The sequence below is a fragment of the Mauremys reevesii genome, linkage group 10 (assembly GCF_016161935.1).
Source record: "Mauremys reevesii isolate NIE-2019 linkage group 10, ASM1616193v1, whole genome shotgun sequence".
NCBI classification, from domain to species: Eukaryota; Metazoa; Chordata; order Testudines; family Geoemydidae; genus Mauremys; species Mauremys reevesii.
In genome coordinates this window covers 15,575,479-15,599,592 of record NC_052632.1, presented here as the reverse complement: position 1 = coordinate 15,599,592, position 24,114 = coordinate 15,575,479, and the positions used below count along the sequence as shown (strand labels likewise).

At 42.3% G+C, this 24,114-nt stretch overlaps 1 protein-coding gene across 4 annotated transcripts in view; it reads right to left on the bottom strand.

The window, feature by feature from the left end:
• ZFAND6 (zinc finger AN1-type containing 6) overlaps window positions 1-24,114 on the bottom strand; it is a 57,335-nt gene that overhangs the window by 3,638 nt on the left and 29,583 nt on the right. For all 4 annotated transcript variants that reach the window (XM_039492512.1, XM_039492513.1, XM_039492510.1 and 1 more), the window contains 3 exons: window positions 15,439-15,609; window positions 13,089-13,200; window positions 10,065-10,165 (listed from right to left, as the gene is read on the bottom strand). In XM_039492512.1, coding sequence (XP_039348446.1) covers window positions 10,065-10,165; window positions 13,089-13,200; window positions 15,439-15,592 — 367 coding nt within the window. In that variant the 5' untranslated portion in view covers window positions 15,593-15,609. The remainder of the gene's footprint in view (window positions 1-10,064; window positions 10,166-13,088; window positions 13,201-15,438; window positions 15,610-24,114) is intronic.

The following is a 24,114-nucleotide window of genomic DNA, read 5'->3' as shown; positions in this document are numbered from 1 at the left end:
TTATGCAAGATACGGAGCCTCATCCTCTGCCCCTCTTCATTCCACTTTGTACTACTAAAGCACTAAAGCTGATCTAGCTTCTACTTGTGTTACAGCAGCACTAAGGCTACTGAGGCCCTAGGACAGAGGAGGGCAAACTACGGCCCGCGGGACGCTCCTGCCCGGCCCCTGAGCTCCTGGCCTGGGAGGCTAGCCCCCGGCCCCTCCCCTACTGTTTCCCCTCCCCCGCAGGCGCAATGCTCTGGGCGGTGGGGCTGTGAGTTCCTGGGGCAGCGCAGCTGCAGAGCCTGGCCTGACCTGGTGCTCTGTGCTGTGTGGTGGCGGCGTGGCCCGGCTCCAGCTGGGTGGCATGGCTCTAGCGCTGCCAGCCACAGGTGCTCCAGGCAGCGTGGTAAGGGGGCAGGGAGTGATGGGGGTGGATAGAGGGCAGGGGAGTTCGGGGTGGTGATCAGGGGGCAAGTATGTGGATAGGGGTTGGGGCAGTCGGGGAGGGGAGAAACAGGGGACTGAATGGGGCAGGGGTCCAAGGCAGGCAGTCAGGAAGGAAGGGGGGTTGGATGGGCTGGCAGGGAACAGTCAGGGGCAGGGGTTCTGAAGGCGGTCAGAGGACAGGGAGCAGGGGTGTGTGGATGGGACAGGGGTGCCATCAGAGAACGGGGGGGGGTTGGATGGGGCAGGAGTCCCGGGGGGGGGGGCAGCAGATAGGAGGTGGGGGCCGGGCCACAACCCCCTCCCATAACCGGCCCTCCATACGATTTCCAAAACCTGACGTGGCCCTCAGGCCAAAAAGTTTGCCCACCCCTGCCCTAGTGGCTCCCAGTATCGGGGGGTATTGGAAAGATAGTGTTAAAGCCACTTATACTTCCCTCCCCAGTGTAATCCAGTCTTCTTAGAGGGAGGGTGAATTCCTAAGTAGCAAAAAGCTTGGGAAAACAATGGAAGCAAAGACAACCCTTATTTAAAAAAAAACTACTAATGGAAAAGCAGCATAGCAACTGTCTGCTAGCACGTCCTCCCTGTTACAGCCTCCCTATTCTTGGGTTTCAAAGCTTCATGAAGGTAGATTATACATGGAAGTCAGCAGCCCCCTTATAATGTGTGTTTCAGACACCTTTAAACCTCTTGCAATTTGAACTTTAGCCCCACTGGCCTGTAACTCCTCCTTGCACTATAGTTGCAGTAGCACAGTAACACTTCTAGACTACCCTCCTGAACCCAACTCTTGCAAGAATATGCTGAACTGTGGTGCTGAGTTTGTGTAAAACAGCCCCACTATAAAGTAAAGGATCTTTGACTTGCATAGGAGTATTGACTATTAATCTTAATTACATAAACCAGAGCTTTGGAGGCATAGCAGTGCTTGCTGCCTGTGTTAGAGCTAGTTGCAAAGGAGAGTTTTTGTATGCCTAATTGGGCCTGTCCAACAAGAGAATCCCATATTAATGCAACAAGGTCAGGGACCAACCTGAGCAAGGAGTGAAAATGGCTGGTGCAGTACTAAGTATTTAGACTGCGAAGCCCAGAAGGGTCATGCAGTAACCAGATAATGTCTTTACCTGATTAATACACAGAGAAATCAAGAGCCTCCAACGCTTCCTCCCAGAAACTCAAACAGTTTTGATAGATAACAGTCAAATACATGAGGCTAGAAGTACAATATATTGAAGAGAACACTTCCAATGACCCAAAAGGTCTTTTCCACTTCTAATTTCTATAGAACCAGTTGTACATCCTAAATCTGCAAGGTAAAGGGTCCCCACAATGTGCAGATCTATCTGAGGCTATGCTTAAGACACAGAGGTTGTACACTAGTACGAAAGCAACTTCACCATCTGATTCTCCTACAGTTTGCTAAGGAGAAGCCCTAATCCAATGAACCCACTCACTAGCTCAACAGATTGAGAGTCTCACTGGCTAACTGTAGCAGGTCGAAAAGAGATTTGGGGTGGAGGGCACAATGCACTATGATGTATGTTTAGGAAGCTACAGGGAGAAGCTCACTGGAGGGTATAGTTATGGAGATACGCCGGGCAGCTCTGCTGGGAATCTGAGCTTTGCTGGAGGGACTGTCTGGGGAAGGGTGCAGAAGACATGGAGCCAAACTGAAAGTAAAATGGAAGTAGACTGCAAAGATTGTTCTATCAGTTTCCACTGCAGAAAGGAAAACAAAAAGCACAGGATGGAGTAGTGTTATCTTTGGATACTTTAAGTCTTCCCAGGTGATGTAATGCTGTGTCTGCAACATAAAATGTGTGAAATTTGAAGTCCGTAACTGTTATTGTTAAACTACAGGAGTTCAAGAAAGCCTGAAAGGACAGTTGTCATCTTATATTGGGTGAAGCAAGTCTCCTAGGAGTCTGACAGCGGCCTAGAAATTTCAAGTTTGTGCTCCTTATTGAAATGATCTATTTTTAGAATGATCAGTGTCAGGTTTTCTGTTTAAGGGATTTTAGCACAACTCCAAATGGAAAACACAAAATATTCACAACTGTGGAGCCACTAGAGCGCTTCCTTAATTTTGCTCCACGTTGCCTTTTGCAATATAAGTGCTCTTTTAAGCACTACAGGCAATATATGCAAACTAAATATGAGCAGTTCTGTCACAGCTCTGATCCAAAGCCTTTTGAAGTCTATGGAAATGTTCCCATTGACTTACATGTGCTTTCAGTCACACCAGCAGATATACTGAGCACCACAGCATTTACCTAAGATATTCAATACTGCATGCAATGTGTTCCCTGTAGTTAGTCCATTTTTATTTTAAATAATAGTCCAGCTCAAAAGATTATTGACCTATGGACTGGACAGACGAAGACATGAGTCAACAGTGAGCACCTTCCAGTAGTCAGACGAGACAGACAGACCTTTCATACCTTTAGCCAAGTTCATTTTAATTGAACTCAGTCAAGTTTCATGATGGCACACAATGCGCAGTGACTTAAATCAAGCTATTTCTACTTCCTGGCCATCTACAGAGGAGGCCTGAGAATCTGTTTTTTTGGTCTCAATCTTTTGCTGTTCTGGGCCAATGTATCTACCCATCACGCTGAGTGTACGTTTCATTAAAAAGCTCTCAACCCTACCACTTGTTGAAACCCACTCCCATTCTAAAAGTTATGCAGATATTGCCATTAAGCAAGAAAAAAGGCTGACCAGCCTTTAGCCCTACTATGCTGTGTATGCCCTTAAGTGACCTTTACATTATAGTCAGAAGAAGTCAAAGAATATTGGAGAGTTTAGCTGCACATGAACAGAAGTATTAGTGTGTTACCCTGCATTTAGCAGGGAGCATACATGAAGATAATGAATGGTTTGTAGCACTATAACTTGCAAAGTGGTTTACCTGAACATTTCTAGGGCAAAAACCTCATGAGGGGGGGGGAAAAAGTTAGATTTTATCTTAATGCATTTTATCTTGTCATATTAGGGATAATGCTCATAAGATATGAGAATGTTCACAATTAATAGCTTTTAGAGTTATCCAATGTCTTTAGCTTTGCTACAGTATTTAATACCTGCAAACAGTTTGAGTAAACAAACTGTAAAACATACGGACTATTTGAAAGCCAGGTTTGCTGAAGTTTCCTACCTCTTCCTTGATCTGTTTTGCAAGGCATAACACAAACTTGGGCGTATAAAGGCAAAGCCACACAGACTAGATCAAGTCAGAGCCATCTGAGGAAATTTGTAACCTGGCAATTTTACCTAGGTTGCCTGAACATGTTACATGATATCTGCACAAATGCAAATAATACTTCATGTGTCTGTTTGCTAGTTTGTTTTTTTAATTTCTAGGAGAGTCTAAGTAAGTGTGATTTGTCCAAGCTCTCATTTACACTTGCAGCTGCATGTAGCATATGTGTAGCCACATGCTACAGGGAAAGGCAGGCTGCAGCCACAATGCTGTGTGTAGCTACATGTGGCAGTGAAAGGCTCTGGCAGTTGGGTAGTACACTGCTAAAAACCAAGTGTAGATATAGGAGACACAGCTTGGGCATGTAGAGAGACATCCAGGGTATTTATTCTAGGGTTCTGGCATCTCTTTACTTGCCTAAGCCAGTGGTCTCCAAAGTGGGGTGCGTGCACCCAGGGGGTGTGCAAGAGGATCCTTCGGGGTGCGCAGCAGGAGGAGCGCCACCGGAGCAGCGCCACTCCCCCACCCCCACCCCTGGCAGTTCAACCAGGAGTCCGAGCGGCTTTCCACCCCTCCCTCCCCTGGCAGTTCGGCCGGGAGTCCGAGCGGGAGCAGGGGGTGCATGCTCAAAAATTTTACTGATGAGGTGTGCGATCAAAAAAGTTTGGAGACCCCTGGCCTAAGCAGTGCCTCAGTGTCTACACTGCTATTTATACCTGTGCTAGCTGGGTATGCAATCTCTGCACACTGCCTTAAATGCAGACCTACCCATTATTGCAGCCTTGTGTGTTCTGTTACACAAATCTAATAGTAACCAATTTAGAGTCCCACAAAAAACATTAGTGCATACTTTAACCTTTATTAAATGACCAGTATGGAACATACTCGTAAACATCAAATGATTTATTTGAATGAGGTATGTTTATATTTGGTTTATGTTGATTATATTGTGCAGAATATTTTCATTTTGAATTCTCAGCTGATGCAGTGCTATATGCAATAAAGAATTAATGCTTCAATTTGGCACTAATGCCCCACACTGCTTTAACCAGAAATTACAAGCTATTTTTATGGGAGCTACTGAAGCAGCTACCAAAACATGAAACTCTCTTAATTTAAGGTGAACAGGTACAACTTTCTGATGCACAAAGCAAGAATTGCTTCTTAGAAGCAGGAATTTTAGAAAGCTAGGGTAAGTAAAATGGGTAAATTGCACTGTGATAATATTAAATTTAAAAAACTGTTCTATCTATAGTATCTTGGATTCCCCAAGAGATACTAATAGATCCTCACACTACTAGCATGAATGTGAATTTCATTCCATTTTTTTTAACATTATTTCACACAAAATTGTTACAGTAGCTTGAAAACATGTTTGTGTAGAGTCTAGCTAGCTCCAAGCAAAAAACTATTTTATTTGCTAAGCATCTAAACAAAAAAATTAAGTGTTACCTGCAAAAACTAGAAGTGAACAGACTGAACTTTGTGTTTGCAAAGTACAGCGTTAGTGGTCTGCATAGAAACTCCCTTCAAAAGAGAGAGAGGGCTGACTGCCACTACTGGAGAACAGTTATGAATTTGCTTGTGACAGGGAATTCCATGTCTGGGTCCTCATGGTTTAGATCTATAGTTACTAGATGCTGGTGATCCTTACAGTGAAACAGGCAGTAAAATGAGGCATGAGAGTGTTCCTCAAGCACCAGGCAAAGGAAAATTCCCATTATAGTAACTCCTCACTTAACGTCATCCCATTGTAATGCCACTGATCTATTAGAGAACATATTCATTTAAAGTTGTGCAATATTTGCTTATAATGTTGTTTGACTGTGGGGGCTTGGAACCAGGGTGGGCTGGCAGCCCGCCCCCGCTCATCAGCTCCCGTTCACCCCCTACCCCAGCGCCTCCCGGCTGCCGGCAGTCCCACAGATCAGCAATTCCCCACCCCCCCCATGCTGCTTGCCTGCAGCAATCAGCTGTTTTGCGGCATTCACGAGGCTCGGGGGGGAGGAATGAGGATGCAGCACACAATCTCTCCCTCCCTCCCCGCGCCTCCCACCCACAGCAATCAGCTGTTTCATGGCATTCAGGAGGCTGAGGGGAGGTGGGAGGAGTGAGGACATGGCGCACTTGGGGGAAAGTGGGGTGGAGCAGGGGCAGGAAGTGGCGTGGTGGGGGTGGGGCCTTGGGGAAAGGGGGTGGCGTGGGGGCAGGCCTAGGGCAGAACCGGGGGTTGAGCACCCCCCAGCACTTTGAAAAGAACAGCAAGAAGAGCAGCAGGACGATCCTCCCTCTTTTGCCCTCTGACTCCAGCACTTCAACCAAGCTTCACTGTCGTCATTGCTGAGTACAGTATTAAATTGTTTAAAATTGTTTAAAATGTATCCTGTATATGTATACAATGTCTTTCGTCTGGCAAAAAAAATGTAAATAGGGGAGTTAGGTTCCAGGGACATTAATTCTTATGGGGAAATTGGATTCGCTTAACATTGTTTCGCTTAAACTCGCATTTTTCAAGAACATAAACTATAACGTTAAGCGAGGAGTTACTGTATCAGGGCTTCTAATTGATGTGAGCCTGCCCTCTGGTGAAAAAAACCAACCAACAATATACTTTTCACTCTTTTGGGGGAGGAGGCAGGGTCATCTGGCAGTGCATCCAGATGGGCAAGCCTTGGAGACTGGAGGAGAAACCTCTTATCGGCTGATTACCAGCTCCATATTCCAGAACAAACAGAACGCCAAACTGGCCTCCAAGCACTTCCTTTAGGGCACTGTGTCAATGGAATGATACAGAATCCTTGTTATATGAAGGCTACCACAAACCCTGAAAATCCTGAGATGACATGAGGCCAAAGTGAAATCTGGGATGTTCCCAGCAAAGAGCCCTCTGAAAAGGGAGAGCAACCTGATCCATATCATTAATATTTTACTGCTGGGGAAATGTAGGGAGCAGGAACTGTAGCTCACAACACCAGACAATGTCAGAATGGGAGATATGAATCTGCTGCAGAAGTAAAATAAGCAGCCTCAAGGTCAGGAGTCTTTCTAGACTACCCTTGTGTTTTCCCATCTGCAATATTGAGAAGGATTCTAGAGTTTAAGAGCTAGTCTGTCTTAGAAAACAGGGCATCTGCCCAACTGCCCAGTCCATTCAGGGGACACCCACTTGAAGAATCTGTTGTAAAGTTTGTAGAGCTCAAATTGCTTTGTGAGGGCAGATTTGGCATGTGGATTGGCACAAGCCACCCATGTTCTTTTGCATATATGAATTAACTAGCATGGCCTCCAGCTTTTCCTATCCCATTCCCCTCACCAATTTTCCCTCAGAATCTTCAATTCATAGCCACAAAGACATCTGACAATTAGTCTCAGTTCTATTGATGAGGCTCTGCAGGAAAGCTCAGCAGGTAGGTTACTTCCTAGTCTGGACACATTCTCTCTCTTCAGACAAGCTAGTAGGAGAGCGTCATGAGAGAGATCTGAGGACTTGGCCCTATTAAAAATGAAGGAACAAAGGATGAAAGACAATTACAGATTCATCCCCAGGTAAGAAATGAATTGTAGGTCTCAGATCTTCTCAGGAGAAATAAATGGGTAAACCCAACCCTACACACTGTCAGATGAGATCGCTCAATTCACTCCAGGACTACTGCAAAGAAAAAACTGTGGAAAGCCAGTCTGGAACCACCTGAGCTCCCTTACCAAAAGGTAAGTGGTCTCTGTACTCATCTCAGAATCAGTCAGTTATAAGCTAGGAGTGGAAGTTCTGCTAGTTCTGGCAAGTTACCCCCGTGGTTGGGGTCTCTTGCAGCAAACCCTCATGGAGCAGGGACAGCTCACTGAAGAGAACGGGTGAGGAAGAACCCCTTACTTTTTCATTCACCTGTGGAAGATAAAAACAAGATGCTGCAGAGATGGAATGGCTTGACTGTGCTACAAGCTGAAACGAAGCAAAGTAAGTAGAGAGCAGAGCATGCACTGGATACAAGAAGAAGAGCCATAGGACTGGAGAATCTTGGAAAGTTATTTGCCGGCCGCAGAACCAGTAAGGAGAAGGGAAAACCCAGCTGTGTGGCAGGGAGACCAGACCATGGAAATATATTTTTTCCTAATATACAGTCCACAGCATCTTAGATCTCATATTAAAGTTTTATCTTCTTCGGTGAAATTGAGGAGTCTTCACTTGGGGGATAATTCCATATGAATAAGAGTAAGATATTTTACCAATTATAAGCCATGGCAGTTTGTCTGTAAAATGGGAATATGGAGATATGCATTTACACACGTTCATTTATGTTCTGATGGATTTTGATGTGAGAATTTACCTTAGAAATATCTCTATTTTAAACTGCGACTACATAAACTGAAAAAGCATGAAACCACATACAAGAACATTTTCCATGTTCTTCTATTTAGCACAGGTAGCACTCAGTCAGAAAGACCATGTGACCCATCCTATCTCAAAGAGGGAGAACAGTATTCAAAATGATAAAGTTTAAACTTTAGAGTATATCTGAAGAGTGGGGTTCAGACATCAGAGGTGGGTGTGGTATAAGAATTTAGCTTCAGTAATGTTTAGTAAATAATTAAATTAAGTTAGAGCAGTGTTTCCCAAACTTGGGACACCGCTTGTGGTGGGTCGGGCTGGTTTGTTTACCTGCTGCATCCGCAGGTCCGGCCAATCGTGGCTCCCAGTGTCTGCGGTTCACCGCTCCAGGGCAATGGGAGCTGCTGGAAGCAGCAGCCAGTTTGTCCCTCAGCCCACGCTGCTTCCAGCAGCTCTCATTGGCCTGGAGCAGCGAACCGTGGCCACTAGGAGCCGCGATCGGCCAGACCTGCGGACGCAGCAGGTAAACATACTGGCCCAGCCTGTCAGGGGCTTTCCCTACACAGGTGGCATCCTGAGTTTGGGAAACACTGAGTTAGAGGTATAGCAAGTCTTGTATCTGTGGAAAAGCCAGCCACGTAATTCTAAATTTAGGGTGAGATTTTTTTCCAAAGGTGCTCAGCACTGCCCTAATCTTGCTCTCACTCAGGTGCAATTTAAATCAATGGAACAAGAATAGACAACACTAAGCTCGTTTGAAAAATCCCACCCTTAAGGCCTCGCCACGATGCCTTGGGGTTGATACATTCATATCACATAAAGACCCTGAAGGTGGCCCTGCAACAGTTTGCTCCACTGTCCTTGTAGCTGAAACAGCCAAGAGTTTCTCTGCCACTGGGGTGAAGATAACCAACAGCATAGTGTGAAAGGTTCATTCCACGGTGGTGGCAAATATCAAATTAGTCTGGAACATTTGAACATTGCCTGAAACAACTAAAGTCATCCTCCTCCTCAAGCAGTAAAAACCCTGAAGATTGATATCTGCACCATATCTGAAGTGTGCTGACCAGGAAACAGTGAAAAGAAAGTTGAGGACCACATGATCGTGATGATAATGCCTAAGTATTGCAAGTTTCTGAGAAAAATTAGGGACACAGAATTGGTAATTCCATTCTCTCCCTGCTCCCCCTACCCATCTCATAAAACTTAACACTATTATATATCTTTACTTATGATCATGTTAAATGTGCAAGCTTGCTGTAAGTAACAGAAAGCCGTGTGGAAAAAATGCACTTTGTGCCAACCATAAAGATTTTAGGGCAGTATTAATAAAGTCACCTACCCAGAAAAAGCCAGTTATTTTCTCATGTATTTTCCATTTTCCTTCTAGCACCTGAATTTTAACCCTTGCTGCAAAATTACAGCAGGTTTGGTGTACATAATTTAATCTTTGATAAGATGCATATTGATAGACATCTAATGTAGATGTACTATTAGTCAGCCTTTTACCTACAAGATAATATTACATATTACAGTGTATTATCAGTTTCAAAATGGATTGAAGACCACTAGAATTACTCACACTGCATCAGCACCACAACAATGTATGCTACTGCTAGCGCATTTACAGCTAATATCCAAAACTATGTCAAAAAGTTCACAATCTAGTTTGGGCAGATAAAAACAGACCATTGTCCATTATATATATTTTTAACAGTGCCAAGTTTTCATCGCTCAATAGTGAACATCTGATTTTAATAATGTTTTAGTAAAAAATAATCAATCCATTCATAATGTTAGCTAAATGCGTATTTCCCCAACCCCAGTTAAAAACCCAGCACTAAGGCGCACACTGATTTTAACCGCATTTTATATAGTTAGAATTCAAAGTCAACTGAAATGTGAACATTTTTGTCAACCTTATTTGAAGTTCCCCATTAAAAGCACATGCATACCATGTTTTATTGTCTTTCAGCTTTATGCAACATTGTCATGACATTGCTCAGAATGCAGATTATTAGAATTTATTATAAAACTAGTCAAGGTGTAAAAACAGCATATATGTTTCATACATGCTTTAATTATGCAAATTCAGACACTAACCTTGCAAATCTTCTGTTTCAGGTACTGTTTTGTCCACAGCTGTAATTTCTGCTTGGGATGATGCTACAGATTCTGTTAAAAGTGACTGGTTTGACACAGGACTAGGAAGAAAACAGTTGAGAATTCGTAAGAGCCAGGTACAGGCTTTATTTTCACAAAGATTGCTCAGATATTATGATAGGACAACAAATGCAGTGTGCCAAATCTTTTAATTTAGAAGTTAAGGAATTCAATGGCAACTTACAGCACTAGTTAGTGTTTAAACAAACAAAACAAAACTGATGAGAAGCCAAATATTTTCAGCTTCCATCGTAGCACACGCTTCAGTTAGGAGTAGGCTTGGCAAATTCAATTTTTATTTTCTTATTTTAAGTGATAATACTGATGTTTATTTTTAAGTTTTTTATTTTTACCCATTTGAATTTTCATAGTTGCAAGAAATTATGGGGGAGATTAGACAACTTATTATTTAATGACACTAGGAATTGAGATTCAAATAGTTAAAGCTTTATAACCTTTAAAGCATAAATTGTCAACATCAAGTCAAAACAAACAAAGTAAATACGCTTAAACCAAACCCCAATAAATTCTCAGGCAGGTTTTTCTTACTTTGCCTATCTGTAAATTTTCATTACTACTGATAGAAATATTTTGTCAGATTGTGTGTGTATAGTGAAACCAACGTTTATCAAAATTTACAGATAACAATCTAATACTTACAAGCCTAGTTAAGAGTAATGACAACTAGATGAAGTAACAGTAGTGACTACTAAACCTCAGATTCACATGCTGGTGTGTTTAACGTGAGTAAGACAATTGCAGCTTGTCACTGTAAGTGGTCATTAGGCTGTAGCCTGAATCCAGGAAGATAGGGGAATCTACTCAAATACTTGGGACTTCCACAGAACGTCTTGCATTCTTCTCTTCCATTCTATCATCCCCTGTTACATAAGGAAGCCCATACAACTTTGTGACTTGAGCCTTCAGCCGCACTGATGATGCACTACTTAGAACAGATCAAAACTCCCAGGTGCTGTTAGGGTGCAGGGCAGGAGGTAGATTTTAAATTTAATACTTTTCTAAATAAAACAGAAGTTGAAACGTGCATAAGTGATTAAGGGTGACAGTGCACTTCCCTTTTAGGAATTCACTAACCCAGAGGTGGATTACAATTTTGTGGGGCCCTGGGCCAGAGCAAGCGGGGGGCCCCTCCCCACCCTTTTCACCTGCAGTCCCTCCCCCCACAGCACTCCTGCCAGGGAATGGGGTCAGGGCACAAGGGCTTGCCCCTCCCGCCAGGGAGCAGGGTTGGGCGCGGGAGCTTCCCCTGCTCCCCAGCAGGAGCGCCGGGAGAGCAGGTGAAGCAGAGAAAGTCCCCACGCCACAACCCCACTCCCTGGCAGGAGCACCAGGTGAGCAGGCAGAGGGGGGGCAAGCCACCACATTCCAACCCTGGGGGACCAGGGTGCCCATTTTTCCAGGACCCCTCATTTGGTTGGGGACCCTGGGCATGGGCCCTGTTGGACCAGTACCTAATCTGCCAACCAAGCCAGATATTATCAGAGAACTGACGGAAGGAAAGAGAGGCTGGCTCTGGATACTAGCCAGGATCTGGGGGAGGAAGGGTAAAGGTGCCTTGCATCATTTCAGAGGGTTTTCCTCTGCCCCTGGGCCTATAATACTTTGACACTTTTCCAGACCTGGCATGAACTTTGTGCAGTTTGACTGGGTAGAAAGGCAGTAATACTGTGAAGTACAAACCTTCCACCCAAGCTGGAAATAGAAGGGTGAAAGGATCATAAGATCAGCTAGCACTCATAACTCATACTTGTAAACTTGGATATCAAGTTAACAGCTTTCATAAATATTGACTGAGAAGCTGTAAACTAGGACTAGTTGTGTTCAGACAACTATAAACAAAGGAGTCTAATCTTACCTAACTGTAGTCTATGTTAAGACATTTTTAAAAAGGAGAAGCTTGGCTGATGAAGTTAGAAATTGCAAGTCAATTTACTTTAAATTTTAATATAATCTGCTTGTCTAGCATCTTTCATGCCAAAAGATCCCAATGCATTTGAAAAAATTAAACTGCTGTTGAGTTCATGTCATTCAACACTGAAATGCAGAGACCAAAATAAATAAGTAAATACTCAGCTCTTACATACTGCTTTTCATTTGTAGATCTCGGAATGATTTGCAAAAGACATATATCCTTTACTAAGTCAGACAGAGGTGAAGGAGACAGCAGTTGAGTAGCAGAGCTAGGAACAGAACTCAAGTCTCCTATATCCTATTCTGAAAACCTATCCTCTAGATCAGTGTTTCCCAAACTTGGGCGTGGGCCGAGGGATGTACTGGCTGCCACTTCCAGCAGCTCCCATTGGACTGGAGCAGTGAACCGCAGCCAGTGGGAGCTGCGATTGGCTGAACCTGCGGATGCGGCAGGTAAACAAACCAGCATGGTCCGCCAGGGGCTTTCCCTACACAAGCAGCGTTCCAAGTTTGGGAAACACTGCTCTAGAAGAGATGATGAGATGAAATGAAGCAAACAGTTCAATATGCAACACTGCAGTTCTCTTTACTGACACGCAATTAGAAGAGCTTTCTTGTCCAGTTTAAGTATTTATAATTAATAGTTACTATTTCTAAGAAAATCAACAGCCAAATCAACATGTTGTGGAGTGATGAGGCTTCATAGGCTCTTCTAGTGCAGATAGGATTTCTCTATGACCAGAAAGGTATCACTGCAGAGATTTTGGCATCTGAGACTTTGAATTAAAAAAACAACAAACAAAAAAAACACACCAGAATTTTGTTTTCAAATATATTTATAAGATGACCTTGTTTGTATAATAGTAATTAGTACAGAAATCTCATTTTTAAGCATGCAAGATCAAATTGCTCATTTCTCATTCCCAATTTTTAATATCCAATTATTCAACCTCAGGACGTAGTTGAAACAATCATGTTTATAGCAGTTTGTATGTAAAATGTTGACTAATGGGCATAGACAAGATAGTTTACCTTGGCTGCGTAGACTGGGTAGATGTAGAGTCTAATGTTGACTGAGTTTCCGGGACACTGCCTTCTGTGTGCTGTACTGGTAAAGACTCAGTTATACTACTGACAGAAGTTGCTGGAAGAAAGACACTAATGTAAAATGGGTTACACTGCCTTCTGGAGTTACAGAATTTATCCATAACAAAGATTCTTCTGCACCTGGTCGCAATTCAACATGCTATTTTAACATATAGTGAAATTCCTTGCTGAATCAGAGCCTACATTTTAATGGATTTATATTGTATTGTAATTACTTACATTAATTATGTCTGGTCACATTTGCCCACTTCCCACCCTTATCCACCGAAAGCCCACACTGCACATATTTCAAAAAAAGCAGCATTAAACAAAGGAAAGCATGACTGTTTTAAATTACTCAAAAGCTTCTATGAATAACTGGTATTTCAACTTCACATTTTTCTAAGAGACCAATACCACGGAAGATATTTTAGAATATTTGGGACCAGTATCCAACTGCTCCTGTATGCCCAGACACGTTTCATCCAGCTATCATTTTACTTAACCCATTTCACTATGGATCCACCACTGCACTTTTGGCAATGCATCAGGCAATAACATGCCATTGAACTGAATGGAATGTTAGGGCCTACATGAAATGACACATTTAGTAGCACAAGTTATGCTTTCTACATGGTCTACTTCCAGTCAACAAGTAGTTAAAAGTACATAAGATGACACAGCTTAAAGCCAAGAAACTATACAAGTATCTCTGTGAAGATATTGTACTGTGTCTATATCCAAAGAAGTCTGTAACAGACTGCCTGTACTAGAACACAAATTTCTTCATTTGTTTATTCAATTGTAAAGAGAGACTTAGGCCATGGGAACACTATGGACGGAATCTCTGTGTTGACCCAACTTATTATTGAGCCAACTGGCAAGTAGCTCATTGAGTCATACTACCAGAAACACTGCCTCCAGGATCACTTAGTGTAGTGAATCATGACACCTCCAATGAAAGAGGTACAATTCTTGCCACACAAGGTAGGATGTATTTTCACTGTCTGGCCAATAGAAATAATTTTGAAATGGAAGAACCACCTTCTTTAAGGCCAAGTACTATAGGATCTCTCCTGGGTTTTGTAAAACAAAACAAAACAAAAAACCCACAAAAAGCCACACAGAAACAAGCAACACACACTCCTACAAGAGGGAACATACAGCAACATAAAATTGCAGTAACATACAAAGATTCCATTGAAATACTCTTAGAACAGGTCCACACCTGGGGCCCAGATCCTAGAGTCATGGGCTATCAGAACCAGAGCTTTCCATTTAAATTAATCTCTTGCCCTGGTGGTTGTGAAAAAGCTTAGAAATGTGACCTCAATGTAATCCATACTGTGAGGTTTACCAGAGTCTGCACACAGTTTCCAGCAGAAGGAAAAGCTGCCATTAGTCACGAAAAAAGTCTGGCCCCACATTCACCACAAGAACAGGCCAGGGTTTAGCTACACCATGAGAGACCACCATATCATGGGGCTAGTGGGACCCTGCTGCTGCTTTCACCACTGCTTGGAATGAGAGGGACACTACTAATGGTTCAGAGGGGAAGGAGTCTCCTAGCTCCTCTAGGCAGCTGAAGGTGAAGAAGGAGAGGCCCCTGGTTGTAACTGCTGCCCATTCCAAGTGGTCAGGGGACGAAGGCCCTCTGCTGCTGACCTGGAGCAGGGCCAAAGTGCAGGAAGCCCACATGAAGTGTGCCTCAAGCTTTGCGTTGTCCTAATCCAGGTGAGGATAAAGACTGCTATGGCAACCTTTCTAAAATCAATGCTTCCTGAGTTGTGTTTGAAGCGTCAATCTTAATATTGCACCAATGATTTCCAGAATTTAATATTTAGATTTTGTTCTAAATATTTTTCATCTGCCCCAGACAGGTTGTTCTCTGTAGAGTCAGTAATTCCTGATAAATCTTCTCTGAAGAGAATTTCTAGCATTTTTATAGTGATATTGGACACCTAGTGCTTATTATATCTTGCCAGAAATAAATGCAAGGCACAAAAATATAAACTACAATTACACTTATAAAAAGATTATCCACAGTATGTTTATTTCATTTTAAAGTGGATTAAAAAATTCTGTAAAACAGTAGAGACTTTTTGGCAGCAGTACAGTGGATTGCCCCCTCTCATTTTTGTGTTATCGGCTGCTGAAAAAAAAAAATCAAACCCCCATTTCCAAAAGGATGAGGCAGGGTCAGGAATAGAATCTCACTCTAATGTAGCACACAAGGTTTGCTCAAATGGGAATCAACATGTTAGATATTAATCTAATACTTATTAGTGTTACTTACCAGGAGGGCTAATTCTACCATTACTACTATTCTGCCTTTGAAGGTGTTCTTTATAGCAAATTGAACACATTCCATTTGTACGAGGGTTTCCATAAAATCCGCATCCAGTGGAACAAAGCATAGGCACTTGGCTATGGTTAGTTTCTTGAGCCATTTTCCTCTTCTGTAAACCTGAAATTCACATACACAGCCAATGATCTAGTGAACTCAGATGATTTTCACCTGTTGCATTTTAAAATACTAAGGTTCCTACTGCTTTGGCATCATCTATTCCAGGTACAAAAGTCTGCTTTAGAAAAAAGGATCTTTGGGTTAAATTCTCTACAATTGTTTCATGGAAATCAGTGTCTTTAAAAAACAAAACCACCACCAAATTTCAAGACCCTGGTTAAAAAAATAAAACTGCAGAAGAATGAGCATCTTCCATTGACTTTGGTGGTAAAGACTGTACAGGACTGAGCCATTTTAAATGAATGTGCAGCAGGGTATAAATTTTCATAAGCATACATTTTTTTTTACTTTCATGCGGAGCATTCAGTAATTTATCACTTTCAGAGCGACTATATTAATTCCTAGACTACACCCTGAAAGCACGCTTTTTGGAGCTTGTACTCATGACACTACTCAAACTCTTAAAGTATAAACTGAAGACTAAAGAAGGGAAATATTCCTGCTTACTTCACAACATTTAATCATGAACAGCAACTACAAAAATTGTCAGTCTATTTCTCTGAATTTAGGAATCTGTTACATTATAAATTCATATTCAGATTTTCATATTCAGAAGTTACCATTTTGGTCAGGACTAGCATTTGAACAGATACATTCCTTCCTCCATACCTCAACTCCAACAAGATTTTTGCATTTCTGGAATGTTCTTTCATACAATTTAGATCATATGTGGTAGTCAATTTGGTAAGTGTTGCTTTGCAAGTTACCCTGTCTTTTATTTGTATTTCTCTCCTTATTAACAAGGAACATTTGTCTTGCAAGCTAAAAAGCTCAGATGGCCTTCTCTATCATGAACTTTTGTAACGAGTTTCCTTAGCAGTTCTCAAGTGACCCAACTCTTAGATCAGGCTATTGGAATCTATACCATAATACATGAATTCAATACAATCACTTTGTCTTCTTCACACTCAATCAAACCTCCAAAGCTGACCATAGCATATAGTTCAACATTAACCTAAACTACAGTGTCAGTTTCAAATAGATCATATCAATGTGCCATTGGGGGGAGGGATAGCTCAGTGGTTTGAGCATTGTCCTGCTAAACCCAGGCTTGTGCGTTCAATCCTTGAGGAGACCATTTAGGGAACTGGGGTAAAAATCTGTCTGGGGTTTGGTCCTGCTTTGAGCAGGGGGTTGGACTAGATGATCTCCTAAGGTCCCTTCCAACCCTATGAGTCTATGATCTCTATGATTACCTTAAAGAATGCCAAGCTGACTGTAAAGTACAAAATACCACAGAATTGTTAAGCAAATCTGACATCTGCCTAAGCTTGGTCCATAAAATGTTCTCACTGTACAATTTGTTCAGCTAGAGAAGAAAGGAAATATACTCTTATAGCAGAGTCAGTCAAATTTATCTTTTAACTTCAGCTTCTTAAACATCTGACAAATGCTCAAATGTTTTCCCCTCATGGTCAAAGGTCTTAAAATACTGCCTCACAAATTTTAATGGTAGAAATTTCTAAACAACATCTTTCTTCTACAGCTTAGTTTTCACAAGTATATCAGTGCAGGGAGACTGCCCTTTCATTATGAGTATAAGTAATGTGAATCCGACCATCCGAATCTAAAGAGATATTTTGAATTAATATTTAAGAAGTTTACAGACCATTATTGTTTCTTCTAATATAGCACCTAGAGACCCCACTCAGCAAGATGCCCCTTGTGCAAGGCACTATACAAGCAAGCAACAGAGTTACTCTGTGCCCTCAAGAGAATAAAAATCTGGGTTTGTGACAGGGCACAAATATGAAACAAACAGACATAGGTGGGGATGGAAGGATGTGGTAACAAAAAACAACAATTTTAGCATAAGCAGAAGTCTCAGATCACCACTTGCCTAGTCATTGCAATGGTCCATTCAAAATTTACACAATATACACAACCCCAAAAAGTGATATTGTTGCACACTGGAAGCTTGTCAAGACTTGACAGTTGAATTCAAGTAAGAATGATACAGTAGCTTTAGACCTATGGACATTTAGTGTACAGCAAATATTGGCTGTATGGAAGATAAATCCACGTTCCTAAGTTTTCCTCATCAGGGGCACAGCCAAATTATAAATAAGATAAGCGGAGGATATGTCAGAGTGGATTTGAAGTGAGCAAGGCAATATAGTAAACATGAGATCGAAGGCCTGTTTCAGCAATCCTAGTCATTTTCCAAGCAAGGGAGTGTCAGTATATACTAATGATCTTACCATTAATAGCAGGTGCTTTGAAACTAGAGAATAAAGTCAATGCTTTTTTCACCAGTTTGCCTATATAAAAGTGGCTATTTACTATAGGAGTATTACCAGTGCTCTAGAATGCATGGAAACTCTGTGTAGATACTAAAGAAGCAGAGGAAAACTTACAAGTTCAGATATATAAAGTCTCCAACATTTTTATCATGAGAAGGCTGCCTGACTTTTTGTATACAGTACAACCTCAGAGTTACGAACACCAGAGTTATGAACTGACCAGTCAACCACACACCTCATTTGGAACTGGAAATATACAATCAGGCAGCAGTAGAGACCAAAAAAAAGTAAATACTGTACAGTACCACGTTAAACAAACTACTACAAAATAAAATAAAAGGAAAGTTGCATTTTCTTCTGCATAGTAAAGTTTCAAAGTTGTATTAAGTCAACATTCAGTTGTAAACTTTTGAAGAACCACAACATTTTGTTCAGTCACAAACAACCTCCATTCCCAAGATGTTCCTAACTCTGAGGTTCTACTGTATCAATTTTAAATAAAATGTTTCTTCACTGCAAAGAACTAAACATCTAAAAATGGTACTAATTGTCTTACTCAGAACCAGCTCAACAGTCTAAAGCAGAGGTGGCCAAACTTACTGACCCTCTGAGCCGCATATGACAATCTTCAGAAGTTTGAGAGCAGGGCGCACCTGCTGGGAGTTGGGGCTTCAGGACTGCGGGAGGCACCTGCCGGGTCTTGGGGCTTCAGCCCCACTCCTGCTGAAGCTCCAAGCCCTGGCAGGTGCACCCCATGGGGCTGAATCCCTGAGACCCCCTGGGCAGAAGCCCCACCCCACCACCCTGCTGCAAGGCAGAGGTCCCGAGCTCTCCCCACCCCAACTCTGGCAGGTGGAGAATGGGGGGAGGGGGATGGAGGACTCCGCGAGCCACAATGTCTGTAAAAGAGCCACATGCAGCTCTGTAGTGGGGTGGATTGGCCGCCCATAGACCTGGAGGGAGAGGAGCCCCTCATTGAACCCTGGTGGGTGGTGCCACGTCATATTCAACCCTCCCGCTGGAAGTCAGTGGGCGGGACCAGAAGTACAAGAGGCCTGCAGGAGAACTTAGTTGAGAGACAGCTGCTGAAGGAGCCAAACGTCTCCTGGGAGCCCCCAAGATGGGAGGCTGCGTCAGACCCTGAGGGAGCTGAGGACTGGCCAGGACCATCAGAGCCATTTACAGACCATCAGAGACATTTACAGAGGAGCTGCAAGTGCTGACAGAGGCCCTCTTCTCCAACGACCAGGATGACCTCTACAGAGCCAAGTACACCCTGCGGGGGAGTTGGGAAGTGGCCCAGGGGTAGCCAACCCATCTGGCTGCACTGACAGTGAGTGAGTCAGCATGTTGCTATCAGGATCCCCGCTGACTCAGTGGCGGACTGCTCTGCCACTGCTAGGGCCCTGGGCCGGGACACAGTGGAGTGGGTAGCAGTCTCCCCATCTCCTAGGCAAGAGGCCTGCACTTGTCGGCCCTCCACCAGAGCTAGGAAGCCCCACGGTTTGCTGCTCAGCCTGAGTGCAGGCCTGACCCCTCAGACTCTCTACTGCCCTGCCCTGACCAGGGGCTGGGGCTCCGTAACTGTTTGTTGTTCAGCCCTGATCACAGGCCCGAGCTCACGTCTCCCATCGCCCCGCTGATTCCCCATGTCAGACAATCCCCGGAGACGTAGTGGTGCGGATTGGCCGCCCACAGACCTGGAGGGGGAGGAGTCACTCCCCCAACAGAGTGCAGCTCATGAACCACAGTTTGGCCACCCCTAGACTAAAATGTCATGCTGTAACTAAAGATTGGGGATCATGATACCAGATAACTTTAAAAGTATTAAGTATGTGCATTTGGGCTTTTAGTTACTACCAGTCTCAAACACTCTATACCTGTCGGTGTTCATAGGCTTCAACCATCAATCAGTGGGATCAGTGACAGAGGCATTTAGTAGGATTAGTCTAAAAGGAGATTAAAAACCTGAGGTTTAAAGCAAACAAAAAACTCCACTTTTTACTGTCCCAGCATTCCTCCTCAGAACAGAGGTAGGTCTCCTCGCCCCTATTCCTTATTTGTATACTTGTAAGTGTATACCATATGTGCAGCTATTACTGTATTACTATTATAAGATTTAGTGTAGCGAGGCTGCAGGTGCAAATCAGCTGACTCTGCTTAAGCACATACAAATCATGAACAGTTTTCCAGTTCCAAGCTTCAGGTGCCAAAGCAAGATGAGTTGCACAGGTGCTCCCTGAATATTTTATGGAGATTTTGGCCCCCACAACCACTAGGGTGGAGCAGACCACAAGAATGATATACTGGTGCCTCAACTACAGATAACAGAACTAAATACAATTTGTACCATGTTGATCAGTATACTACAGTATCTCTACTGGATCGGAGAATGAAGGAGAGAAAGCTTACATTAAACTACGTACTTGTTGTGTTAACAAAGACTATTGCCAGTACTTTTGTTAGAGCCTTCCATTTCAAATTTCACTTGGGGATGAAATCTGACTAGAATATCATTAAATGCAGACTTTACATAAATTAAGTAGCTAAACTATTCCCCCACCACCATAAGCACACTTAGACTGGTCCACTGTGGAACTGCTAACAGTAACCTTCTACCATTGCTAATGAAACAGGAAAAGAAACTGCAGACACATCCTTCCCCATTAAGCCACCCCAGTGGCTGAGGGTAGTACTTGTGCTGCTCACTCATACTGTACTCTCTCATCAGAAGCAAGGTTTGACAATCTGCATGATTAAATCGTTTTCACTTTATAGCACCTACAGGTATTACTATCTGGTAAGTCCTGAGGGTCTGAAAATCATTAAACACTAGTATTTTTCCATTAATGAGGGGGAGGGGTTGGGGTGGGGAAACCACACTAGGAGACAAAGGATTCCCACCATATGCAAAAACTATTTAAGGCAGGGGAGTGACATCATCGTGCTTCATTCTTCATTAACTCCCCGCCAAGAAAGAAGGCTGCTGGAAACACCTGAGAAACAGAGACTGAGCTTGTGGGGGGAGGGCTGAGCCCAGGCTAGAGGGGGTCTGGTCTGTGCAAGAAATATCTGGAGTTTTAAGCTGCAAGCCAGTGCAGCTCGTCTTCAAGAATCTCTGCAATCTGCCTAAAAACAACAGTTAGGGTGAGAATATGTTACTTAAAAACAGTTTCTTTAGTATATTAAACTTAGATTGTGTATTTGTTTTATTTGCTAGGAAATCTGCTTTGATCTGTTTGCTATCCCTTATAATCACTTAAATTTATCTTTTGTAGTTAATAAATTTGCTTTTGTTTGGTCTATAACCAATTTGTGTAGAAATCCTACCTTGGGGGCAGAAAGCTGTGTATATCCCTCTCCACACTGAGGGAGGGAGTGAATGTCATGAGCTTATGCTGTATAGTTCTCTGTGCAGTGCAAGACAGTATAATTTTGGGTTTCCACTCCAGAGGGGGGTGTGCACTTGAGTACTGAGCAGTTCCTTAGCTGAGCCTTCCCATGCAGAGCTGATCTCAGCGTCTGTGTGTATAGCTGCAGCTGGGTATGTCCCTACCAGTATGTGTGCTGCTTAAGTGCAGCCTGAAGCTAGAGGGAGGGCTTGGCTGGCTTGCCTCAGCAATACAGTGTAAAGGGAGCCCAGGCTGGTGGGTCAGGTGGGCTCAGCGGTACCCCAGTCCCAGGCAGCACCCTGAAAAGGGGGTGGGGGAGAGAACCTGTCACATATACTTGTGCAGAATTTTCAAAAAGTGAAGGGGTGTTAAAAAAAAAAGTGAGAGAAGGAAGCAAAAAGGATCTCTCTCATATATAAACAGGATTTCTGTCTTATATATGTATAATATATATACACACACTATATAAGCGTATATATTACATTACAGTACGTGTAATATGCATATTACACTATTTTCACTACAAGTACACATTATCCTGAGCAATATCACTGCCTTCAAGACATCTGAGCAACTGTACGCAGGACTTCTTTAACGACTGTAGAACAAAGTAATCTCTCTTGACCTAAACATTCTATTGGATTTTCTCATCTAAGAAACATGGGAGTTATAAGTGTAGTAGCTCTTTCCATTTTTTGCTGTAAGGGAAGGAGTTACCTGTATGTAAAGTTGCTACATAAAACCCAGTCTTCTAGAGAAGGAGAAACTAAGTGGTCTAAGAGGCAACTGCCAAGTCTACCGCAGGCCAAGAACCTAATAATTGACTTAACCACATCATCTATTGAAAGAAAAAAATAAAGTAACAAGGGTCTATGAAGGGGACCAGCCTAAAATGTTACTACTTTGACATTCAAGAGATGCAAACTCCTTTGCTTGAAACGGGAAAGAGAGCCTAAAGCTGGAAACAGTGACTACATACACAGAAGTCACAAATGCTGCAAGTTTAGACAAAACAGCTATATGAATTTATATCAGTCTCCACAAACAGGTTACCTCAGAAGTACTATATAGGCCCATGATTAACAGCAGGAGAGAACTTGTAAATATAAAAAAACCAAGAACACTTAATTTGGGGTTATCCCACAAAAGACAGCAATCAGGTTTTTTCCTTAGACCAATTCTAAACCCTGGTAAAATCAGAATTTCACGTACACTGAAAGAAACTTGGGCAAAGCCATGCTATTTAAGTGAAATACTAGATCAAGGTCTAGGATCTAAATATCTATCTTGTTAATTTTAATACAGGAAATATAGAGATGTGTAATTTAGTTCTTACAAATCAGCTAATTATATGGGTGGAGAGAGCCTGCTTTACGTAAGAAAGTTAAGACAAAAATCAAAATAAATTTTGTAGAATTTAACGTTTAACCATGCTGGTTTAGTATGTTTTAAACCTAGTTTCAGAGAAGTCAGTTTTCAATATCCAGGTTAGTAGGACAACATTTTAAAATTATTTACTCACACAGTTGGGGAGGAACAAACAGCTTAACACGCTTCCTGACTTCCCTATCTCCAAAAACATCTACTTAAAGTACATTTTAAAATCTTGTTTATTCCAGTACTCTTCAGTTTTCTTCCTGTAACATTTAATGTAATTGATTTATAAATTTTTAAGGTTATGTTGAATCACTGAAGCAGAATATTGCCTTAGTTTGAATAATCACAATACCATTTCATGTTCCAAATTAATGCCCACAAACTATATAAAAATGTATTCTATTAAATCACTTTTTAATAAGTCAGCTACCTGATATTCACTTATGATTTCCTATCGCAAAGCCACTTTCTGGTGAAAGATGTGTTTCTTCACTGTTTCATACATGTGACCTTTCAGCAAAGATCAAAATTTATATCAGACCAATCCTAGTTGGAGCTCTGCAGAGGATGGAAAAGACAATCCTAACTGGTTTCCCCCCCTAATCTCCAATTCCTGTAATTTTACTGGAATCTGAAAGTTAGCAACCAGCCAATGCAATAAAGTACTATTTTTTGATACAGTCCACATTTGGAGCCTCCCAAAAATCCAGCAACATAGTAAATCTCACCACACTGATCTGTTCATGGGGAGGAGAGGAGATGAATGGCTTACTTACCTGGTTCACAGTCACACTGCAAAAAGGAGGGAAGAACAGCAACAAGTGGGGAGGTAAGGATGAAAGTGGAAGGTCAGCAGGTAAAGAACAGGGTAGGGACAGTAGGTAGGAGGAGGGGAAAGGATGCAAGTGGTGGTTTACCTTTGATCTCACAATCCCAACAATGGGTGGGCACAGGACAGCAGGAGCAGGAAAGAGAAGAAAGATCAGCAATGATTATGTCTGACCTGGGCTAGGACACAAGTTACTATAATTAGTAGTATTACCATATAACACCTAGGATACCTAGTCATAGTAGATCACTGAGCTAGGCACTGTACCAACAGCTAACAAGATCACGCTCTCTGCCCCTACATTACTTACTACCATAATCTGACGTGCTCTTCAAAATTTGATTGCATCAGGATTTACTGAACATATATTTCATTACTACTCCTACACAAAATAATAATCTAAAGAAAGTTACAAGAAACACAAATTCTCTATATCAATACCAAGAGAATCACTGATTATGAAGATTTAGCTTTCAGCAAATGTCTTTGCATACACTGCACCATGAATAGCTGTTACTTTGAAACAGTAATTACTACTTACAGCCACAGTCAATGTTCACATAAAACAGATCAGCAAAAAATAGTTTTAAGAATCAAAGATCCT